This window comes from Heterodontus francisci, chromosome 4 (assembly GCF_036365525.1).
Source record: "Heterodontus francisci isolate sHetFra1 chromosome 4, sHetFra1.hap1, whole genome shotgun sequence".
In the NCBI taxonomy this organism is placed as follows: Eukaryota; Metazoa; Chordata; class Chondrichthyes; order Heterodontiformes; family Heterodontidae; genus Heterodontus; species Heterodontus francisci.
Window position 1 is genome coordinate 77,134,392 of NC_090374.1, and position 20,564 is coordinate 77,154,955.

The following is a 20,564-nucleotide window of genomic DNA, read 5'->3' on the forward strand; positions in this document are numbered from 1 at the left end:
GACTCTGCAAAAAGAAATGCTTCCCAACATTTAACCTAACTCTTCACTTAATGTTCATCTGCCCTTGTTATTCAATCCCAATCACAATTTCAAATAGCCTATTCAATTGGACTGAATGTAATCCCTTCATCATTTTAAAAACCTCAAATAATGCATCTCTAAACTGTGTTTCTGCAATGACAATGACTCCAATTCTCTAAGCCTATCCTGATGGCCAGGATATTTGCTCTTCTCTGTATTTCCTCCATGGTTTCAATCACCTTGTGTGATGACCAAAACTGGCCTTCTACAGTCTTGATATAGTATTTAGTTTTAATTTTTGCTGTCTTAACGTTCCAACCTGAAACCCAACTTGCTTCCCGAGGGTTCATCACATCTGATTGTGGAAGTTCAATAATGTATCAACAAGAATCACACCCCTGCCTGCTCTGTGAAGTTTATTGGATGGCCCTATATTGTAAATTTTCTATTCAGGTTAGGCAGGAGGTTCTTTGAGAGCCACCAGGCTGGTTTCCTGATGTCCCCCTCTACTTTTGGGATCACCTGCCAGAAGTGGTATAGTATACAGGATGTCCACTAATGGATGTGTGACAGCTGAGACATTTATGTCACTGTGATACTGGGCATAAGAGACATCTGGTTGTTGGCAATTTTTATTCTTTCTGAAAAATAATTATAAAAAAATAAAGTACTTTAGCCGATCCATGATGCAACAACTTGCACATGTATAGTGCCTTTAACGTATACCTCAAGGTGCTTCAAAGGAGCATTATCAAGCATAATTTGACACACACACACACACAAGGAAATACACTGACAAGTGACTAAAAGCTTTGTCACGGGTAGGTTTTAAGGAGTATCTTGAAGGAGGAGAGAGAGGAAAACTGGCTATGCTGCAAATGCAGGCATGACCCTAACCCAGGAAATCTGCCAGAGCCAAGGGTGTAGCCAGAACTCCTTCACTACTGAAGATGAGCCAGTATACCAACATCCTGGCAGTTACTATTGACCAGAAACTGAACTGGACCAGGCATATAAGCACTGTGGCCACAAGAGCAGGTCAGAGGCTGGGAATTGTGCGGCAAGTAACTCGCATCCTGACTCCCCAAAGCCTATCCACCATCTATAAGGCACAAGTCCACTTGCTTGGATGGATGCAGTTCCAACAACATTCAAGAAAGTTGGCACCATCCAGGGCAAAGCAACACCTTCAAGATTTGCTCCCTGCACTCCTGGAACACAGTGGTAACAGTGTGTACCATCTACAAGATGCACTGCAGCAACTCGCCGAGACTTCTTCAACAGCACCTTCCGAACCTGTGTCCTTTACCACCTAGAAAACAAGAGCAGCAGGTGCATGCAAACGCCACCACCTGCAAGTTCCCCTCCAAGTCACATGTCATCCTGACTTGGAACTATGTCACTGTTCCTTCACTGTCACTGGGTCAAATCCAGGAATTCCCTCCCTAACAGCTGTTTAAGTGTACCTACACCACATGGACTGCAGCAGTTCAAGAAGGTGGCTCACCACCACCTGATGGGCAATTAGAGATGGGCAATAAGTGTTGGCCTTGCCAGCAATGCTCACATTGCAAAGATATGCACTGTTATTTTTTCGTATTTTAGGAATATAGGAGCATGAGTAAGCCATTCAGCTCATTGAGCCTGCCCCGCCAGTCAACAAGCTCATGGCTGATTTTGTATTACAAGAAAAAACAAATTGAAATCTAAGAATGGGTGTGTGTTTCCATTTGTAATTCTGAACAATGATGCATATAAACTCCAGTGTCATTGCTCCAAATTTAATGCTTCCAAATCGTTTTCTTAAAATCTGCTCAGAACATGCCACTTCCCTGGTCTAAGAAGCCTAATTTACAGTATGAGGAGAGCAATTACATTCATGCCACAGGAAGCTCATATTTCTGAAGTCAAGGTTAGAGGAGCATTATTAAGACAAATTGCTTCTCTCTCTCTTTGGCCTCCTTATCTCGAGAGACAATGGGTAAGTGCCTAGAGGTGGTTAGTGGTTTGTGAAGCAGTGCTTGGAGTGGCTATAAAGGCCAATTCTAGAGTGATAGACTCTTCCACAAGCGCTGCAGATAAAATTGGTTGTCGGGGCTGTTACACAGTTGGCTCTCTCCTTGCGCTTCTGTCTTTTTTCCTGCCAACTGCTAAGTCTCTTCGACTCGCCACACTTTAGCCCCACCTTTATGGCTGTCTGCCAGCTCTGGTGATTACTGGAAACTGACTGCCACGACTTGTGATCAATGTCACAGGACTTCATGTCGCGTTTGCAGACGTCTTTGAAGCGGAGACATGGATGGCCGGTGGGTCTGATACCAGTGACGAGCTCACTGTACAATGCGTCCTTGGGGAGCCTGCCATCTTCCATGCGGCTCACATGGCCAACCCATCTCAAGCGCCGCTGGCTCAGTAGGGTGTATATGCTGGGGGTGTTGGCTGCCTCGAGGACTTCTGCGTTGGAGATACGGTCCTGCCACCTGATGCCAAGGATTCTCCAGAGGCAGCGAAGATGGAATGAGTTGAGACGTCGCTCTTGGCTGACATACATTGACCAGGCCTCGCTGCCGTAGAGCAAAGTACTGAGGACACAGGCTTGAAACATTCAGACTTTTGTGTTCCGTGTCAGTGCGCCACTTTTCCACACCCTCTTGGCCAGTCTGGACATAGCAGCGGACGCCTTTCCCATGCGCTTGTTTATTTCTGCATTAAGAGAAAGGTTACTGGTGATAGTTGAGCCTAGGTAGGTGAACTCTTGAACCACTTCCAGAGCATGGTCGCTGATATTGATGGATGGAGCATTTCTGACATCCTGTCCCATGATGTTATAACATTTCAAACACTTTGTCCAGCAATACCATTCCTCTCATCAGTGGACTAAACACAAATTTGTGATGCACTGCAACACGTTCGAGGGACAAAATGGTCTACTCCTATTCTTGTGTTCCTGTTGGGCCTCTTTCTGAATACATTACTGATCTTAAAGAACTTGGATCTCCATTTTCTTGAGTCAAAATATGTTACAGAAGGAATTGTCTACAGTTTTGAACTGAGGAAGAAATAATTACCTACAAACGGTAGAATAACAGTAACCATTTTCAATCTCCCCTTAATTTTGACTTCTCATATTAATTATGGCCACATACCATAATGCAAGCTTTATAATTGCCCTTGTGGTTAACATGTTGAGAGAAGCATGGAACAATGCAGAGCAGATGCAATAAATGATTGTTATGTGGAAGCCCTTTTCTAAAACGCATCATTAGGGAGTTAAAGAAGTGTTAAAATGAGTTTTTTTGTAAGAAACCGGGTATTTCACTTTTACTTTATTAAGAGATAACATGGCACAAATTGTAACAACTGAATATATTGTACCTAATAAGTTGAGATACTTTAACACATGGGAAAACTACATTCTTGTTTTCCTTCAGCATAAAAGGTGATTATCAGGTTAGTTTCGTTTAGTTTAGTTTAGAGATACAGCACTGAAACAGGCCCTTCGGCCCACTGAGTCTGTGCCGACCATCAACCACCCATTTATACTAATCCTACACTAATTCAATATTCCTACCACCTGTCCCTATATTTCCCTACCACCTACCTATACTAGGGGCAATTTATAATGGCCAGTTAACCTATCAACCAGCAAGTTTTTGGCATGTGGGAGGAAACCGGAGCACCTGGAGGAAACCCACGCAGACACAGGGAGAGCTTGCAAACTCCACACAGGAAGTACCCAGAATTGAACAGTGGTTTCATGGGCCACAGCTCAAAACCTAAGATTAATTTCTCAATATTTTGATATGTTTTAGTTTATTTAGCTCTTTCTCTAGTCTAATCATGTTAGTAATTTTAAAAAGGTGAAACTGATTTGAAGCTTTGGTTTGATTTTTCTCAGTTACTTGTGGCACATTCCGCTGACGTACATCACCAGCAGCTGCAGCGATTATAGCCAACCCAAGTGTGTCAAAACATGGCTTCTTAAGAACAGAACAGGTGATTTGTTTTTTGACTTCAAGAAGTAAGGTAAATGTGAGCCTCTGCTTAGCAGCTTTTAGTGGGACTTTGGTGAATTTTACTGGAACTGTGGCTAATAGTTTAATAAAAGGTGCTTTGCGGGAATATGAGACTGACCTCAAATTATACTTTCAATTGTCTCACAGTCCTAGGTCGGAATTTTACCTGTCCCAGCGGGTCCATGGTTCCGGAGGCGGAAGCAGGTGCTGACAGTTATTTAAAAGGACTGTCAGTATCTTTTGTGGCTCTGAGAAGGCTGCTTGCTTTTCAGAGGATGGTGGGAGAAGCAAGAGTGATACCAGGCTGAGGGGAACAGGAGCTGTTCTGTCACTTAGATTCCAGACTGAGGGGAACAGGAGCATCCTGTAACTTTTTTTTATTCATTCATGGGATGTGGGCATCGCTGGCTAGGCCAGCATTTATTGCCCATCCCTAATTGTCCTTGAGAAGGTGGTGGTGAGCTGCCTTTTTGAACCACTGCAGACCTGCACTACAGGATTAAGGAAAATCCCAAGGCTTTTTATACGTATATAAAGAGCAAGAGGGTAACCAGGGAAAGGGTTAGTCCACTCAAGGACAGAGAAGGAAATCTATGTGTGGAGCCAGAGGAAATGGGTGAGGTACTAAATGAGTACTTTGCATCAGTATTCACCAAGGAGAAGAACTTGGTGGATGATGAGCCTAGGGAAGGGAGTGTAGATAGTCTCAGTCATCTCATTATCAAAAGGTAGATAAGTCCCCAGGGCCTGATGGGATCTACCCGAGAATACTGAGGGCAGCAAGGGAAGAAATTTCTGGGGCCTTGACAGAAATCTTTGCAACCTCATTGGCTACAGGTGAGGTCCCAGAGGACTGGAGAATAGCCAATGTTGTTCCTTTGTTTAAGAAGGGTAGCAAGGATAATCCAGGAAATTATAGGCCGGTGAGCCTTACGTCAGTGGTAGGGAAATTATTAGAGAGGATTCTTTGGGACAGGATTTACTCCCATTTGGAAACAAATGGACTTATTAGCGAGAGGCAGCATGGTTTTGTGAAGGGGAGGTCGTGTCTCACTAATTTGATTGAGTTTTTTGAGGAAGTGACAAAGATGATTGATGAAGGAAGGGCAGTGGATGTTATCTATATGGACTTCAGTAAAGCCTTTGACAAGGTCCCTCATGGCAGACTGATACAAATGGTGAAGTCACATGGGATCAGAGGTGAGCTGGCAAGATGGATACAGAACTGGCTCGGTCATAGAAGACAGAGGGTAGCAGTGGAAAGGTGCCTTTGTGAATGGAGGGTTGTGACTAGTGGTGTTCTGCAGGGATCATTGCTGGGACCTTTGCTGTTTGTAGTATATATAAATGATTTGGAGGAAAATGTAACTGGTCTGATTAGTAAGTTTGCGGACAACACAAAGGTTGGTGGAGTTGCGGATAGTGATGAGGATTGTCAGAGGATACAGCAGGATATAGATCGGTTGGAGACATGGGCGGAGAAATGGCAGATGGTGTTTAATCCGGACAAATGTGAGGTAATGCATTTTGGAAGGTCTAATGCAGGTGGGAGGTATACAGTAAATGGCAGAACCCTTAGGAGTATTGATAGGCAGAGAGATCTGGGCGTACAGGTCCACAGGTCACTGAAAGTGGCAACGCAGGTGGATAAGGTAGTCAAGAAGGCATACGGCATGCTTGCCTTCATCGGTCGGGGCATAGAGTATAAAAACAGGCAAGTCATGCTGCAGCTGTACAGAACTTTAGTTAAGCCACACTTAGAATATTGCGTGCAATTCTGGTCGCCACACTACCAGAAGGCCGTGGAGGCTTTGGAGAGGGTACAGAAGAGATTTACCAGGATGTTGCCTGGTTTGGAGGGCATTAGCTATGAGGAGAGGTTGGATAAATTCGGATTATTTTCACTGGAACGACGGAGGTGGAGGGGTGACATGATAGAGGTTTACAAAGCTATAAGCGGCATGGACAGAGTGGATAGTCAGAAGCTTTTTCCCAGGGTGGAAGAGTCAGTTACTCGGGGACATAGGTTTAAGGTGAGAGGGACAAAGTTTAGAGGGGATGTGCGAGGCAAGTTCTTTACACAGAGGGTGGTGAGTGCCTGGAACTTGTTGCCGGGGGAGGTGGTGGAAGCAGGTACCATAGAGACGTTTAAGCGGCATCTTGACAAATACATGAATAGGATGGGAATAGAGGGATACGGACCCCGGAAGTGCAGAAGGTATTAGTTTAGGCAGGCATCAAGATCGGCGCAGGCTTGGAGGGCCGAATGGCCTGTTCCTGTGCTGTACTGTTCTTTGTTCTTTGTTTGTTCCATGTGGGGTAGGTACACCCACAGTGCTGTTAGGAAGGGAGTTCCAGGATTTTGACGCAGCAACAGTGAAGGAACGGCGATATAGTTCCAAGTCAGGATGGTGTGTGACTTGGAGGGGGAGCTTGCAGGTGGTGTTGTTCCCATAGATTTGCTGCCTTTGTCCTTCTAGTTGGTAGAGGTCGCGGGTTTGCTGATGGTGTGCCAATCAAGCGGGCTGCTTTGTCTTGGATGGTGTCGAGCTTCGTGAATGTTCTTGGAACTGCACCCATCCAGGCATGTGGGGAGTATTCCATCACACTCTTGACTTGTACCTTGTACAAGGTGGACAGACTTTGAGGAGTTAGGAGGTGAGTTGCCCCCTGCAGGATTCCTAACATCTGACCTGCTCTTTTAGCCACAGTGTTTATATGGCTACTCCAGTTCAGTTTCTGGTCAATGGTAGCCGCTAGGATGTTTATAGTGGGGGGATTCAGTGATCGTAATGCCATTGAATGCCAAGTGGAGATGGTTAGAGTCTCTCTTGTTTGAGATGGTCTTTGCCTGCCACTTATGTGGTGCGAATGTTACTTGCCCCTTAGAAATGCAGCCAGACCTGGACAATATCCAGTCTTGGGCTGATAAGTGACAAGTAAGATTCATGCTGCAAAAGTGCCAGGCAATGACCATGTCCAGCAAGAGAGCATCTAACCATCTTCCCTTGACATTCAATGGCATTACGATCACTGAATCCCCCACTATCAGCATCCTGGGGGTTACCATTGACCAGAAACTGAACTGGAGTAGCCACATAAATGCTGTGGCTACAAGAGCATGTCAGAGGCTCGGAATCCTGCGGCGAGTAACTCACCACCTGACTCCCCAAAGTCTGGCCATCATCTGCAAGGCACAAGTCAGGAGTGTGATGGAATACTCTCCACTTGTCTGGATGGATGCAATTCCAAAAAGACTCAAGAAACACGACACCATCCAGAGCAAAGCATCCCGCTTGATTGGCACCCCATCCATAAACATTCACTCCCTTCACCACCGCGCACAGTAGCAGCAGTGTGTACCATCTACAAAATGCACTGCAGCAACGCACCAAGGCTCCTGAGACAGCACCTTCCAAACCTGTGACCTCTACCAACTAGAAGGACAAGGGCAGAAAATGCATGGGAACACCACCACCTGCAAGTTCCCCTCCAAGTCACACACTATCCTGACTTGGAACTGTATTGTTGTTCCTTCACTGTCGCTGGATCAAAATCCTGTAACTCCCTCCGTAACAGCACTATGGGTGTCTTCTCTACCCCACGTGGATTGCAGCAGTTCAGGAAGGCAGCTCACCACCACCTTCTCAAAGGCAGTTAGGGATGGGCAATTAATGCTGGCCTAGCCAGCGATGCCCACATCCCATGAATGATTTTTTTTTTTAAATGGGTGGGTAACCAGGTGTTGATGCAGCAAATTTGAAGCCCTTCATCTGGAGTGAATGGCTGCAGCCCTGTTATGGGCCATATGCTGGGCACATCTGAGCCGCACTTTGGACCAGAAATGTGCCAACCATACACTTGAATGGCAATTGTCCCAGAGGCAGCCTCCACCACAAGAGATGAGCGGGTGCTTCTTCAAGCCCAGTAACCTAAATAATGATTGATTGTCATGTGTCTGCACAGGAGAATAGGGCCCAGAATGCCCGTGAGGGGGCACAGACTGGTGGTGGTGTGCCAAATCTAGCATTTCTCACCATTGTGGAGGAGGAGGCATTGCTGCTTGCTGGGGAGGACTGTAGGGCACCAACTGAGCGATCCAGACACACACATCTCATTTTCAGAAGACCTATGGTCTGCTCTATGGTGACTCTGGTGGTCGCATGGCTCGCATTTTACCGTTCCTCGGCTTCATTCCATGGGTTCCTCACCGGTGTCATCAACCATGTCTTCAGTGGGTAGCCCTTGTTGCCAAGTATCCATTCTTGCAGGCATTCAGGAGGGCTGAATAGTGCTGGCAGCTGGGAGTTCTGGAGAATGAATGCGTCGTGACTGCTTCCAGGATAATGAGCCCACACCTGTAATATACCCTTATGGTGGTCACAGACAATTTGCACATTCATTGAGTGAAACCTCTTTCGATTAATGAAGGCCCCTGACTTACCTGTAGGCCACATGTGTGCGGTCAGTAACACCTTGGACCATGTGGAACCCAGCAATGGCGCTGAAGCCTCTGGCTCTGTTGCCCTGACTGGCGGAGTCCATCTAGAACTTGATGAACTGGTTGGCACGCCTGAATATGGCATCAGTTACCACCTTTAATGTAGTGATGTGCTGAGGACTGTGAGACTCCGCACGACTCCTGATGAAGCGTGAAAAGTGTCTGATGTGTAGAGGTTCAGAGCAACTGTTCGCTTCAGTGCGACCAGCATTGGATGGCCACCCATGCGGTTGGAAGCGGCCTCCACTGCCAGCATTTCTCAGAGATGTAACAGTCTCCCGTGACGGGTGCAGTCTTCTTCGGCACTGGCGCCCTGACATTTGTAGAAAATACAAACGTGGGCGGTAGACCCTGCCTGCTGGGCAGGCTCGTCTCCTGACAGGTGATTGCACCGGGCCACTCTGTCACCTTTTCCCCCTCGCCCATTACGTGGCCGCACTGTGCCAGCAGGTTGTTGGTTTCCCTGGGCAGTTATCCTCCTGTCCCTCCTTGGGGTGTAGTCCTCCTCATTCGATGAGCTGCCTCCAGAGTGGACAATTCCCATTGATGCTGTGTTCCAAAGATGTAATTTGTACAGGTAATACCAGCCTGCTGTAAGGACAGGCACCCACAACCCCCTCCCCTTCACCCAATAAATCAATACTGCTGTGGCCTGACCAGGAGTGACTAATACTCAGATGACCCCTGCTGAACCAACAGAAACAACCCCAAACTTAAAAATCACGCAAATAAGTATCAATTAACAATGAACCAAAAAAGGGTACTTCCAACTCCTTCATAGAGACACTGCCCGCTGTGCTTTTAAAGCTGCCGAGGGTTCCCGAAACCGCCTTCGACTCATTTTACTGCGATAAAGTTTGACAGCTGACGTAAAATGGCTGTCAAGTGCTTTATTAACGACTTCAATCGGCCTTTAATTGACTCTAAGCAGACGGCGAGCCTCGCCTCAATCTCGCACGCCATCCGACCAGAGTAAAATGGCGTTTGGGCGTCATGACATTGGGGACCCACGTCATCACCTGCCATTTTACGCCTTGGAGGACTCCCGTTTTTATTCGGTAAAGTTCCAGCCCTGGTCTCCGTACATAGATATTGATACCTTTGTCCAGCATTAAACTTTGTACACTTCTAAGTAAACCTTTTTTCCCCTTCAACTGTTAACAAGCACGTTTCATTTATTCTTAGAATGTTACTCTTTGTTACCCTTTTGGACTGAAGAATACATTTTTCATTCTCTGTGCTTTAATGGTTGCTGGCAATTGACTAATGTTCAATTGTACTTTTTAAATACATCACTAATTATGTTTAATTCACTCCTTTTCAAAATAGTATAGCTTGACCCTATTTTATCCAGGCTGACCAGGTAAAAGTGATTATCCAGTCAAAGCAGAACAAAAAAGTTATTTAATAATTTGAAATGAATACAACATTCTGCATTGTACATAAATATTTGAAGTTATGCAACACTGTTACATTCATTATATTTTTGTTTGGTGTTAATAGGGATTGATCTTTCTATTTTCTTCTGACTGTGGAGGATAACCACTGTTTAGCATTTGTATTTTCACTCAAATGTATTTAAAATTGAATATAATTGAATTAATTAGAACATGGTGGTATTAACTACGTAATGTTGGTTTAAGTGAAGTGTCATCCTAACTGCCAACCATTGGATTTTCCATATACACCCACTCACTGTTTCTGTCCTGTTTTTGTTTCTACCAGAGAACACTCCCTGTAATGAATGTATTGTGCTCCAGCCCATTTATTGGACATGAGTTGAATCCAAAGTGGCAACTGGATAACTAGCAGATGTTCAAAGTTTGATCATAGTGTTATGACCAAGGCAGGAAGAGTGCACTTTCTTTCTCTAGTTCCACTTCTCCACAGATCATAACGTATATTTAACTGTGTACCCAGTTACCAATGCGGCCAATTATATACTCTATCTGAAATAAAAACAAGAAATGCTGGAAATACTCAGCCGGTCTGGCAGCATCTGTGTAGAGAGAAGCTGAGTTAACGTTTCAGGTCAGAGACCCTTAGTTTCAGAATAAAATCCGTGAACCAGGTTTCTTTAATAAACAACAAAAGTATGAATTTATTATGAAAACAAGGCTAGTCAATAAAGATGCAAAGCTTTAACACACAGTTTGAAATATGACAGTAATTATTGTAAAACTGACCTGGAGTTTGTAAATGGTTTGTGCACAATCTTGGTGTTCTGACTATATAAATATCTTGAGCTGTGCTCACAGTTTATGACACCATTTAAACTCCTTCCTTTTTATAACCTCCAGTGTCCCTCCCAGTCAACTGGTTTATATATTGATCTTTTTCTTCCTTCCCCCTCTTCCCAATTGCAGCCCCCTGCCCCATCCCAACCCCACAAAAAAAAATGTTGCCACCTTATTGAGGTGCAGGTGACTTCCAAGCTTCCAATGAGCTTTGACTGTGGTCATTAGGCAATTTCACCATCGGGGCTATTGTGACTAAAGTTGGTCTTGTCGCACTCTGATGTCCACACGTGTAGACTTCTACCAGAGCTTGCTGGATAGCAATCAGGAACAGAAAACCAAGCCCATTTTCCTCTGCCTAAAATATGGCACATGGGGCCAGTTATAGCATCCAACCACTGCCCTGGCTGGGGTTGAGCCTAGTCTACATGATTCAGTTGCTCACTAAGTACATTTGCTGCACTATCAGACAATCTATATAATTCAAAATGAAATCATGTCGTGGCTTTGATGGCCTGTTTACAGAACTATTATCCTTCTATACTTGAATTAATTGCATTGGATATCATTATTAAAGTTGCACATATTTGAGACTAGTTTTGTCAGTGAACTAGCAGTTTCATAGAAATGTTTATGTATTTTCCGTTAGACATCATTGACCTTAAAGAATTAAATGTGACCTGGGTGAAGTTCAACTTGAATATGAATGGGTATTACATCGTACATTATGAAGGGGACACGACAAAGGAATTACTTGGATTATTGCAAAATAATCATTTAGCTCTCAGTGACCAGGACCGAGCCGGCTTCATCAATAATGCCTTTGTGCTTGCAAGGTAATCAGCTGCTTATCTTTAGCATTTTTGTTTACGATACAGCATATATATCTTTGGTACTACTGTCAATTGTTAATCAGCTGCTGTTTCAGTCAAGGTATTGTTACGACCAGTTGAGAAAGGGGTCGAGGGGTTCCCTCTCAGCCTTTGCCTGGTTTAACCATAACAGGGTTTAATTTTTAAAACACCGTGGTTTTTAGCTCCCCTCAGTGAAAGTTAACCACTTTCCAATTGCAAGGCAAAGAAATCAAATCAGACAGGTTTTCTTAGATTTAAGCAAGAAAGGTGAAAGTTTATTAATCTTAAACTCTAATTCGGTTAATGACCACAAATACGTGACGCAACCACGCTAGCTTGCAAATGCGATAAACACACAGGCAGCTCGAGACAGAAAAGGCAGAATAAAGGGGAAAAGTTTGAAGCAATAACTGGATTGTAATTACAGTCCTTTTAGTTTGATTTGGAGTCTTTGGTTGTCGGTAAGTCTTGCCTTTCGTTGGGGCCTAGTGCACACTTTAACTTGTTTTGATGTAGGAGTCTTTTCTCTCTCGAGGTTTAAGCAACTTCAGTGGGTCTGGAGGTTTGTGAGAAAGCGAGAGAGAACGCCAGCCAGGAGAGAGGCTCTCTTGTTCCAGGTTCAGTTGTAATTCGCAGTCTGTCTTCAAACTGTCCTGTGAGCACAGTTTAAAACTCCAAGTTGGCCAGCAGGTTAGTCATGTGACTAACCCCTTATTTGGGAACAACCGCTCCTGCGGTTTGTGAATTTCAAAGTTCTCGGTAGGGGGTTGCAGTGTTGTCTCTTACACCGACAAGATGTGGATCACCATTGCCCAGACCAATCTCTGTTAATTGAATCTGTGAGCATTCCCATTGTCTTTTCCTAGGCGACTGTCTCTTAGTATGCAAATGTCCTCCAGCCAAATGTCTGGTGATCTCTTTAAACAAGTCATTTCTTCTCTCCAGCAACAGTTTAAAATTAATGTTCATATGACAAAATTAGTATGCCTCATTCTTGGCAGATGGGGGTCATCATGACAGTATGTTGAGCAACTAATTATGAACAGTTTAAAAATGGAATGTCTCAGTTGAAAGCAGAAGGACTTCACCAGCTGTTTTATAATATTTCCTCTGTCGTAATGGTCAAGTCTGAATCAAATTTTCTTGTTCATTGATTAATTGTCTTTTTTTCAGCATTTGATTCAGTCTTTAGTTATTCTACTTCTCTAATTGGTTATTTTTTACTTTATTAACCTATGTCATTGGGTAAAGTCTTTTTTCCCATTATACCTCCACCAAGAGAGAGTCTGACCATCTCCCCTTGATGCTCAATGGTATTACCATCACTGAATCCCTCACCATCAACATCCTGGTGGTTAACCTAACTGGATCAGCCATATAAATACTGAGAAAGTCAGAGGCTGGGAATTCTGTGGCAGCTAACTCACCTCCTGAGACCCCCAAAACCTGTCCACCATCTATAAGGCACAAGTCAGGAGTGTGATGAATACTCTCCACTTGCCTGGATGGGTGCAGCTCCAACAACACTCGAGAAGCTTGGCACCATCCAAGATAAAGCAGCCCGTTTGATCAGCATCCATCCAACACTTTAAACATTCACTCACTCCACCACTGGCACACTGTGACAGTAATGTGTATCAGCTACAAGATACACTGCAGCAACTTGCCAAGGCTCCTTCAACAGCACCATCCAAGCCCATGACCTCTACCACCTAGAAGAACAAGGGCAGCAGATGCATGGGAACATCACCACCTGCAAGTTCCCCTCCAAGCCACACACCATCCTGACCTGGAACAATATCACCTTCACTGTCGCTGGGTCAAAATCCTGGAACTCCCTCCCTAACAGCACTGTAGGTGTACCTACACCACAAGGACTGCAGCAGTTCAAGAAGGCAGCTCACCACTACCTGCTCAAGGGCAATTAGGGATTGGCAATAAATGCTGGCATTGCCAGCAACGCTCACATCCCAAGGACAAATAATAATAAAAAAAGAGGGGTATACATTGCCTTCTCTCGCCAGAGAGCAGGCAGGCAGAGCAAGAAGGTGTCTTTGTCGGAATAGCGGCCTTCCCCATAGTGCAGGGTGACAGTGACTCCACACACATTGCTTTGCAGGTACGGCATCTAAATTTGGAGATGTACCACAACTGCAAAGGGTTCCAATGCCTCATTGTGCAGCTGGTGTGCGACCATGCTCAGTGCATTATGTAGATCAACGTCTGTTATCCTGGCAGCAGTCATGATTCCTTTATTCTGTGCCAGTCCACTGTACCATCAGCATTTCCCACTGGGGGGAAAGTAGAAGGGTGATTACTGTGCGCCAAGGGTTATCTGCTTACCACCTGGCTCCTGATTCCATTACACGTCCATGCACATGTGGACAGAATGTGTATCGTGAGATGCATGCTGCCACTAGGAATGACATCGAGCAGACCATTGGGGTGCTTAAACAATGCTTCCAATGACTGCTCTGGAGGAGGCCTGCAGTACTCTCCAGAGTGCATGTCACAATTCATCATGATCTGCTGCATCCTGTACAACCTCGCCATCATGAGCACACAGCCCTTACCACCAGGTATACAGCGAGTAGCTGATGGAGAGGAAAGGAGGCAATCAGCAGTCCCCTTTCTGGCTGCGCTGCCTGTGGTCAGTGAACATAATCCCAGCTGCACAAATTACCATCACTGCCACTCCCTGGAGGTGGCCCCTCAGCAATCATAGCGTCCTCTTGGTCACGATGGTTAAGGAGACCAAAATTGCACACAATACTCCAGTTGTGGTCTCACCATGGCTCTATATAATTGCAGCAGGACATCTTTACTCCTGTACTCAAATCCCCTTGTAATAAAGGCCAACATACTATTTGCCGCCTTAATTGCTTGCTCTACCTGTATGTTAGCTTTCAGTGGCTCATGAACAAGGACTCCCAGGTCCCTTTGAAGTAGAACAGTTCCCAGCCTCTCACTGTTTAAGAAATACTCTATTTCTGTTTATCCTACCAAAGTGGATAATCTTACATTCATCCACATTATATTCCATCTGCCACATTTTTGCCCATTCGCTTAGCCTCTCCAAATCCCCTTGAAGCGTCTTTGCATCCTCCTCACAACTCTCACTTCCACCTAGTTTTGTTTCATCTGCAAACACGGGAATATTACGTTTAATCCCCACATCCAAATCATTGATTCAGATTGGTTCAAGCATTGATCCTTGTGGTACCCCACAAGTCACAACTTACCAACCTCAAAATGATCCATGTATTCCTACTCTCTGTTTTATGTCCATGCAAATATATTCCACCCCCCCCCCCCCCCCCCCCCCAAATCCATGTGCACTAGTTTTGTTTACTAACCTCTTGTGTGGGACCTTATCACAAGCTTTCTGAAAATCTAAATGTACCACATCCATCAGTTCCCCTTTATCTATTCTGCTAGTTACATCCTCAAAAAACTCCCAACAGGTTTGTTAAACATGATTTCCCTTTCATAGATCTGTGTTGACTCTGCCCAATCCTACCGTAATTTTCTAAGTATCCTGTTAGCACATTCTTTATTATAGATTCTAACATTTTCCCTATGACTGATGTAGACTAACGGGTCTGTCTCCCTCCTTTCTTAAATAGTGGGGTTACATTTGCTACTTTCCAATCTGCAGGAACCATTCCAGAATCTATAGAATTCTGAAAGATGGCCACCAATGCATCGACTATCTCTACAGCCACCTCTTTCAACACTCTGGGATGTAGATTATCAGGTCTAGGGGATTTACTTACTTTAAGACTCATTAATTTCTCTAGTAATCAACCAGCTTAGTGAAAATGATGTACAAGATTGAATTGAAGCTGACAAGGAGATTGAAATGGCATATGTTGTTAGTGATGCAGAAATAATAGAGATTGTCCTGAATCCTGAGAAGTCTAAGAAAACTGAAGAAAGCTCTGCAGATGAAAATAACTTGGGCTAATGCTGTTTCAGCATTTGATCCATCAATCAAAATTGCTGAAAGGCAGACTTGTTACTCTGCAAGAGGTTATGTGACTACACATTTTGCACTCTACTTTCATGCAAAAAAAGACATGAAGCAAGTGAGCAAACTGAAATCCTTTCTGGAAAGCTTCCAGGGCTTGTCTGAGGCTCAGTACAGATTATGTCCCATCACCTTTAGTTTAGTTTAGAGATACAGCACTGAAACAGGCCCTTCGGCCCACCGAGTCTGTGCCGACCATCAACCACCCATTTTATACTAATCCTACACTAATTCCATATTCCTACCACATCCCCACCTGTCCCTATATTTCCCTACTACCTGCCTACACTAGGGGCAATTCATAATGGCCAATTTACCTATCAACTTGCAAGTCTTTGGCATGTGGGAGGAAACCGGAGCACCCGGAGGAAACCCACGCAGACACAGGGAGAACTTGCAAACTCCACACAGGCAGTACCCAGAATTGAACCCGGGTCGCTGGAGCTGTGAGGCTGCGGTGCTAACCACTGCGCCACTGTGCCGCCCCATCTAGTGCTTTAATGTAATGTAAGTTCACTGTTCGTCAAGAATTCAATGCATCGTTACTGCCTCACAATTTCTATATTGTATATCTTGTTCTTTGCATGTAATAATTCCTCTTAAAATTAAAACTATTGCATTGCATTGCCCTGGTAGTACGACTCTTGATTAATTGGAATTTTCGATTACCTGGCACCTCTCAGGTCCGGCACATGCTGGGTAACAAAACTTTTACTGTAGTTTGTATTTATAACAGTGAAAATTCCAATTTTCTCAGATGTTTCAGCGAAGGAAGTTAAGAGCATTATTTTTAAAAATACGTTTACGGGATCCATGACTTATTTATTTATTTATTTAGTGATACAGCACTGAAACAGGCCCTTCGGCCCACCGAGTCTGTGCCGACCAACAACCACCCATTTTTTTATACTAACCCTACAGTAATCCCATATTCCCTACCACCTACCTACACTAGGGGCAATTTACAACAGCCAATTTACCTATCAACCTGCAAATCTTTGGCGGTGGGAGGAAACCGGAGCACCCGGCGAAAACCCACGCGGTCACAGGGAGATCTTGCAAACTCCGCACAGGCAGTACCCAGAATCGAACCCGGGTCCCTGGAGCTGTGAGGCTGCAGTGCTAACCACTGTGCCGCCCATATTTGGGCACAACATAATGTCAAAGCCTTGGAGAAGATGCAGAAGACATTTACCAGGGATGAGGACATTATCGCGAAGAAACTAGAAAAATCTAGGTTAGACCAGAGGAGGTTAAGGGGAATAAAAACAGAAAGTGCTGGAAATACTCAGTGGGTCAGCCAGCATCTGTGGAGAGAGAAGCAGAGTTAACGTTTCAGGTCTGTGACCCTTCATGAGACATGGCAAAGGTTAGTTTGCCAGTTCTGATGAAAGGTCACAGACCTGAAATGTTAACTTTGTTTCTCTCTACCGATGCAGCCAGACATGCTATGTATTTCCAGAACTTGCTGTTTTTATTTGATTTCCAGCATCCACAGTATTTTGCTTTTATTTTAGTGGAGGTTAAGAGGAGTTTTTTTTAAATAGAAGGCATTCAAAATTATGCAGGGTTTTGACAGAGTAAATAAGGAGAAACTGTTTCTACTGGCGGGTGGGTCAATCACCAGATAACAGACATTTAAAGTAAGTGGCAAAAGAAACAGAGGGGAGATGAGGATACATTTTGTTACGATTTGGAAAGCATTGTCTGAAAGGCTGGTGGAAGCAGATTTAATAGTAACTTTCAAGATAGAATTGGATATAAACGTGAAGGAAAATTTTGTAAGGCTATGGGGAAAGAACAATGGGGTAGGACTAATTTTATAACTCACAACTGGCACAGGCACAATGGACAAAATGGCCTCCTCCTCTGCTCTGATTTTGTGAATGCTCTTGTAACTGGGTAATGCTTTACATTCCACGTTGTCATTTGAAAATACTTTCTTGGATTCCAGAGTTATGTGAACTAAAGTGTTTTCTCTCATTACCCTTAGTGCAGGGAAAATCTCAGTGAGGCAGGCATTGTCCATGACCAAGTATATGAAGAATGAAAGCAGTACTGCACCAATAACTGAAGCATTATTTCAGCTTGGCCGTATATACAGCCTTGTACAAAAAAGGGGAATGCAGCTACTGGCTGGTCGGATGAAGGTAGTTGTTGCATTTATCCTTAATGTCTTGTAAATTTGTATCGTCTTTGGAGCAGATCATGCAACATTTTTTTGTGGAACTGTTGTATTCCACGTGCCACATAGTTCCATAGACCGTAACCAAAGTAAAGGCCGGCTCGGTTCTGCAAACGAAACCCGACCCGAGCCCGACAGAACCACATTCAACCCGGCCCGAGTCTTTTAATTTTTTCCCGCGCCTGACTTGACCTGACCACCAGAATGTTCAGTTAACCTAGCTTCCGTTTTTACTTTTTAAGCTTGTGCAGATAAGTAATAAAAACTGTAACTGGACTTGAAAGGTTGTTTAAAAAGTACATTAAGATTGGAGCCACATACCGGAGGTGCTGATAGTGTGCCCAACCCGACCCAAGCCCGAATGCCGGACCTGGATGAGCGACCCCACCCGAATCTGACACAGGTCTGGTCCCGTCAGGTTCGGGTCAGGTAGCCATGCCCTAAACCAAAGGTCTCTGAATCTTGACTATTAAGATAAATGTAAGTATGGAAAAATACAGAAAAGGCATTTTTAAATTTTTTTTCTCAACTTTGACAAAATGCATAATGCTGTTTATGTTAATTTCAGCACAAGGTTGAGTGTAGCCAATGATTTGTCTTGAACCAACTCTGCCAACATTCATTTTTAATATGAAATTTTTCAGAGCATTATTTACTTTCTCCAGTGTTGGAGGGGTTTTATATTTATCTGTACATTATATTAGAGTTTTTGAATTGTTGTGGAATATTACTGTATTGTGGAATGTGATCACTGCCTTTGATGTGCCAGGAATAACTTTTCTGTGTCTTACCCGAACCTGTATATGTGTGTATTGCAGAAATATATTTTTGATATTTTTGGAGACCTGATTGATCATCAGACCTGGAGTACCAATGGATCACTATCTGAAAGGCAACTTCGTTCCACACTTCTTGCTGTTGCTTGTGATTACAACTATGGTAACTGTGTCCAGGATGCAACTGATCTGTTTTCCAAGTTCAAAAATATTAAAGACTTGAGCCTGTGAGTAGTTAGATGACATTATCTTTCTGCTGTTTTTGCCTTTTCAAGTATCAAAAGACCTATATGTTAATAATTATTTTCTTTTGATATTTGTAGAAATAGATTTAATTTTTTTATACTTGAACTACACATATGTGACATATTATTGATCATGTAAAAAAGATTCCATGTAATAGTATCACCAGAGTGCACATAGCTCAGCAATAGTTCAATATGCAATTCAAAAAGTGAAAAGGAGAAAGAACTTGCATTGATATAGTACCTTGCACAACCTCAGGACATCCCAAAGTGCTTTATCACCAATGAAGTACTTTTGAAGTGTAGCCACTGTAATGTGATATAGGGAGGTACAGAGGAAATTTGTACGCTCTAGTAATTCACCCTGCTCTGCAACCATGTGTTTGTTTAATTACAGTCCCCAGTGCTTCCACCATGCCAGCTTATCCCAGACAGCCGCCTATATCAGGTCATTTGCCATTACTATAGATATCAATTACAAAGGACCGGCTTATACTGTATTAAACAAGCCAGCTATTTCAGGAGGTTAAAATCTGATTACCTATCATGGCCTCTAGAGCTCCTACCACTGCTGCAAGCCCTTCTTATTAGCTTGCTGAGTTGAACACACTTTAAATTTTGGAAAGAGGCCAATTAAATATGATCAGACTTCGAAATAATAAAGAATTTAGGTGACGCATCTCAACTCTGCTTTCAGTTGAGTGTGTGCATTCAGTCCTTTTAATTTGCCCTCCTGCAGACAGTTGATGATTCCAGGAGTTTAATACCAGCAAAGTTGATAGTTCTCAGTGCAGGTTTCTCAATCACCATCATCCTGAGTATTATGCCTTCACTGCTTCACACCATTTATCTGTTACACTGGCTAGCAGCACATTCGCGGGGACTATACTTGCAGATCCCAGTTTACTTGTTTTAATTTGTTGGAAATTTTATGAAAACCAGGTATTTTGATATTTGATTGGCAAGTGTGCGCTCGCCCGCTCTCTCTCTTTCTCTCTGTTGGAAACTTTCTTTTTGTGCCTAAAAATGTCATTTTATTCACTGGGTTTATTTGCCTGAGACTCATCTTCCAGTTTTACCCTAGGACCCTATTCACTGATCTGGGACCAAGCTGATGATCCCAACAACTTGCTTCTGAAGAATACAAAAGGTCACTTGTACATTTGATACTTGTCACAAAAATTACTTTTGCTGATAGTATCATTGAGTCCATCTCATTCAATTTGTCTCCCTTGAAATGGCTTTAGACGTTAACAAGATTCTATTTTAAATTCAGCATTTCTCAAATGGTAATGGAGTGTATGACTAGTGCTTTCTTTTATTCATTTGTGGGATGTCGGCGTCGCTGACTAGGCCAGCATTTATTGCCCATCCCTAATTGCCCTTGCAATGGCTTGCTAGGCCATATGTAGGTAAGGATGGCAGATTTCCTTCCCTAAAGGACATTATAGATGGTTTCAGTTCCAGATGTATTAATTGAATTCAAATTTCACCATCTGCCGTAGTTGGATTTGAATCCATGCCCCCCCAAAGTATTAGCCTGGGCTCTGGATTACTAGTCCAGTGACATTACCATTACGCAACCACCTCCTGACTGATTTTTACTCCATCTGTTGCTGACTTTTCTTGGATATCACTCTCTCACTCATGGTCTCTAAAGATTTTGCATGCTCACTGGTCAGAAACTTAGTAAGCAATC

At 43.7% G+C, this 20,564-nt stretch overlaps 1 protein-coding gene across 1 annotated transcript in view; it reads left to right on the top strand.

Annotated features, from left to right (window-relative positions):
• The window catches only part of lnpep (leucyl/cystinyl aminopeptidase), a 139,703-nt gene that overhangs the window by 102,893 nt on the left and 16,246 nt on the right, over positions 1–20,564 (top strand). Inside the window, exons 11-14 of the mRNA XM_068029741.1 lie at positions 3,920–4,017; positions 11,425–11,611; positions 17,653–17,809; positions 18,663–18,847. Of these exons, the coding sequence (XP_067885842.1) occupies positions 3,920–4,017; positions 11,425–11,611; positions 17,653–17,809; positions 18,663–18,847 (627 nt within the window). The remainder of the gene's footprint in view (positions 1–3,919; positions 4,018–11,424; positions 11,612–17,652; positions 17,810–18,662; positions 18,848–20,564) is intronic.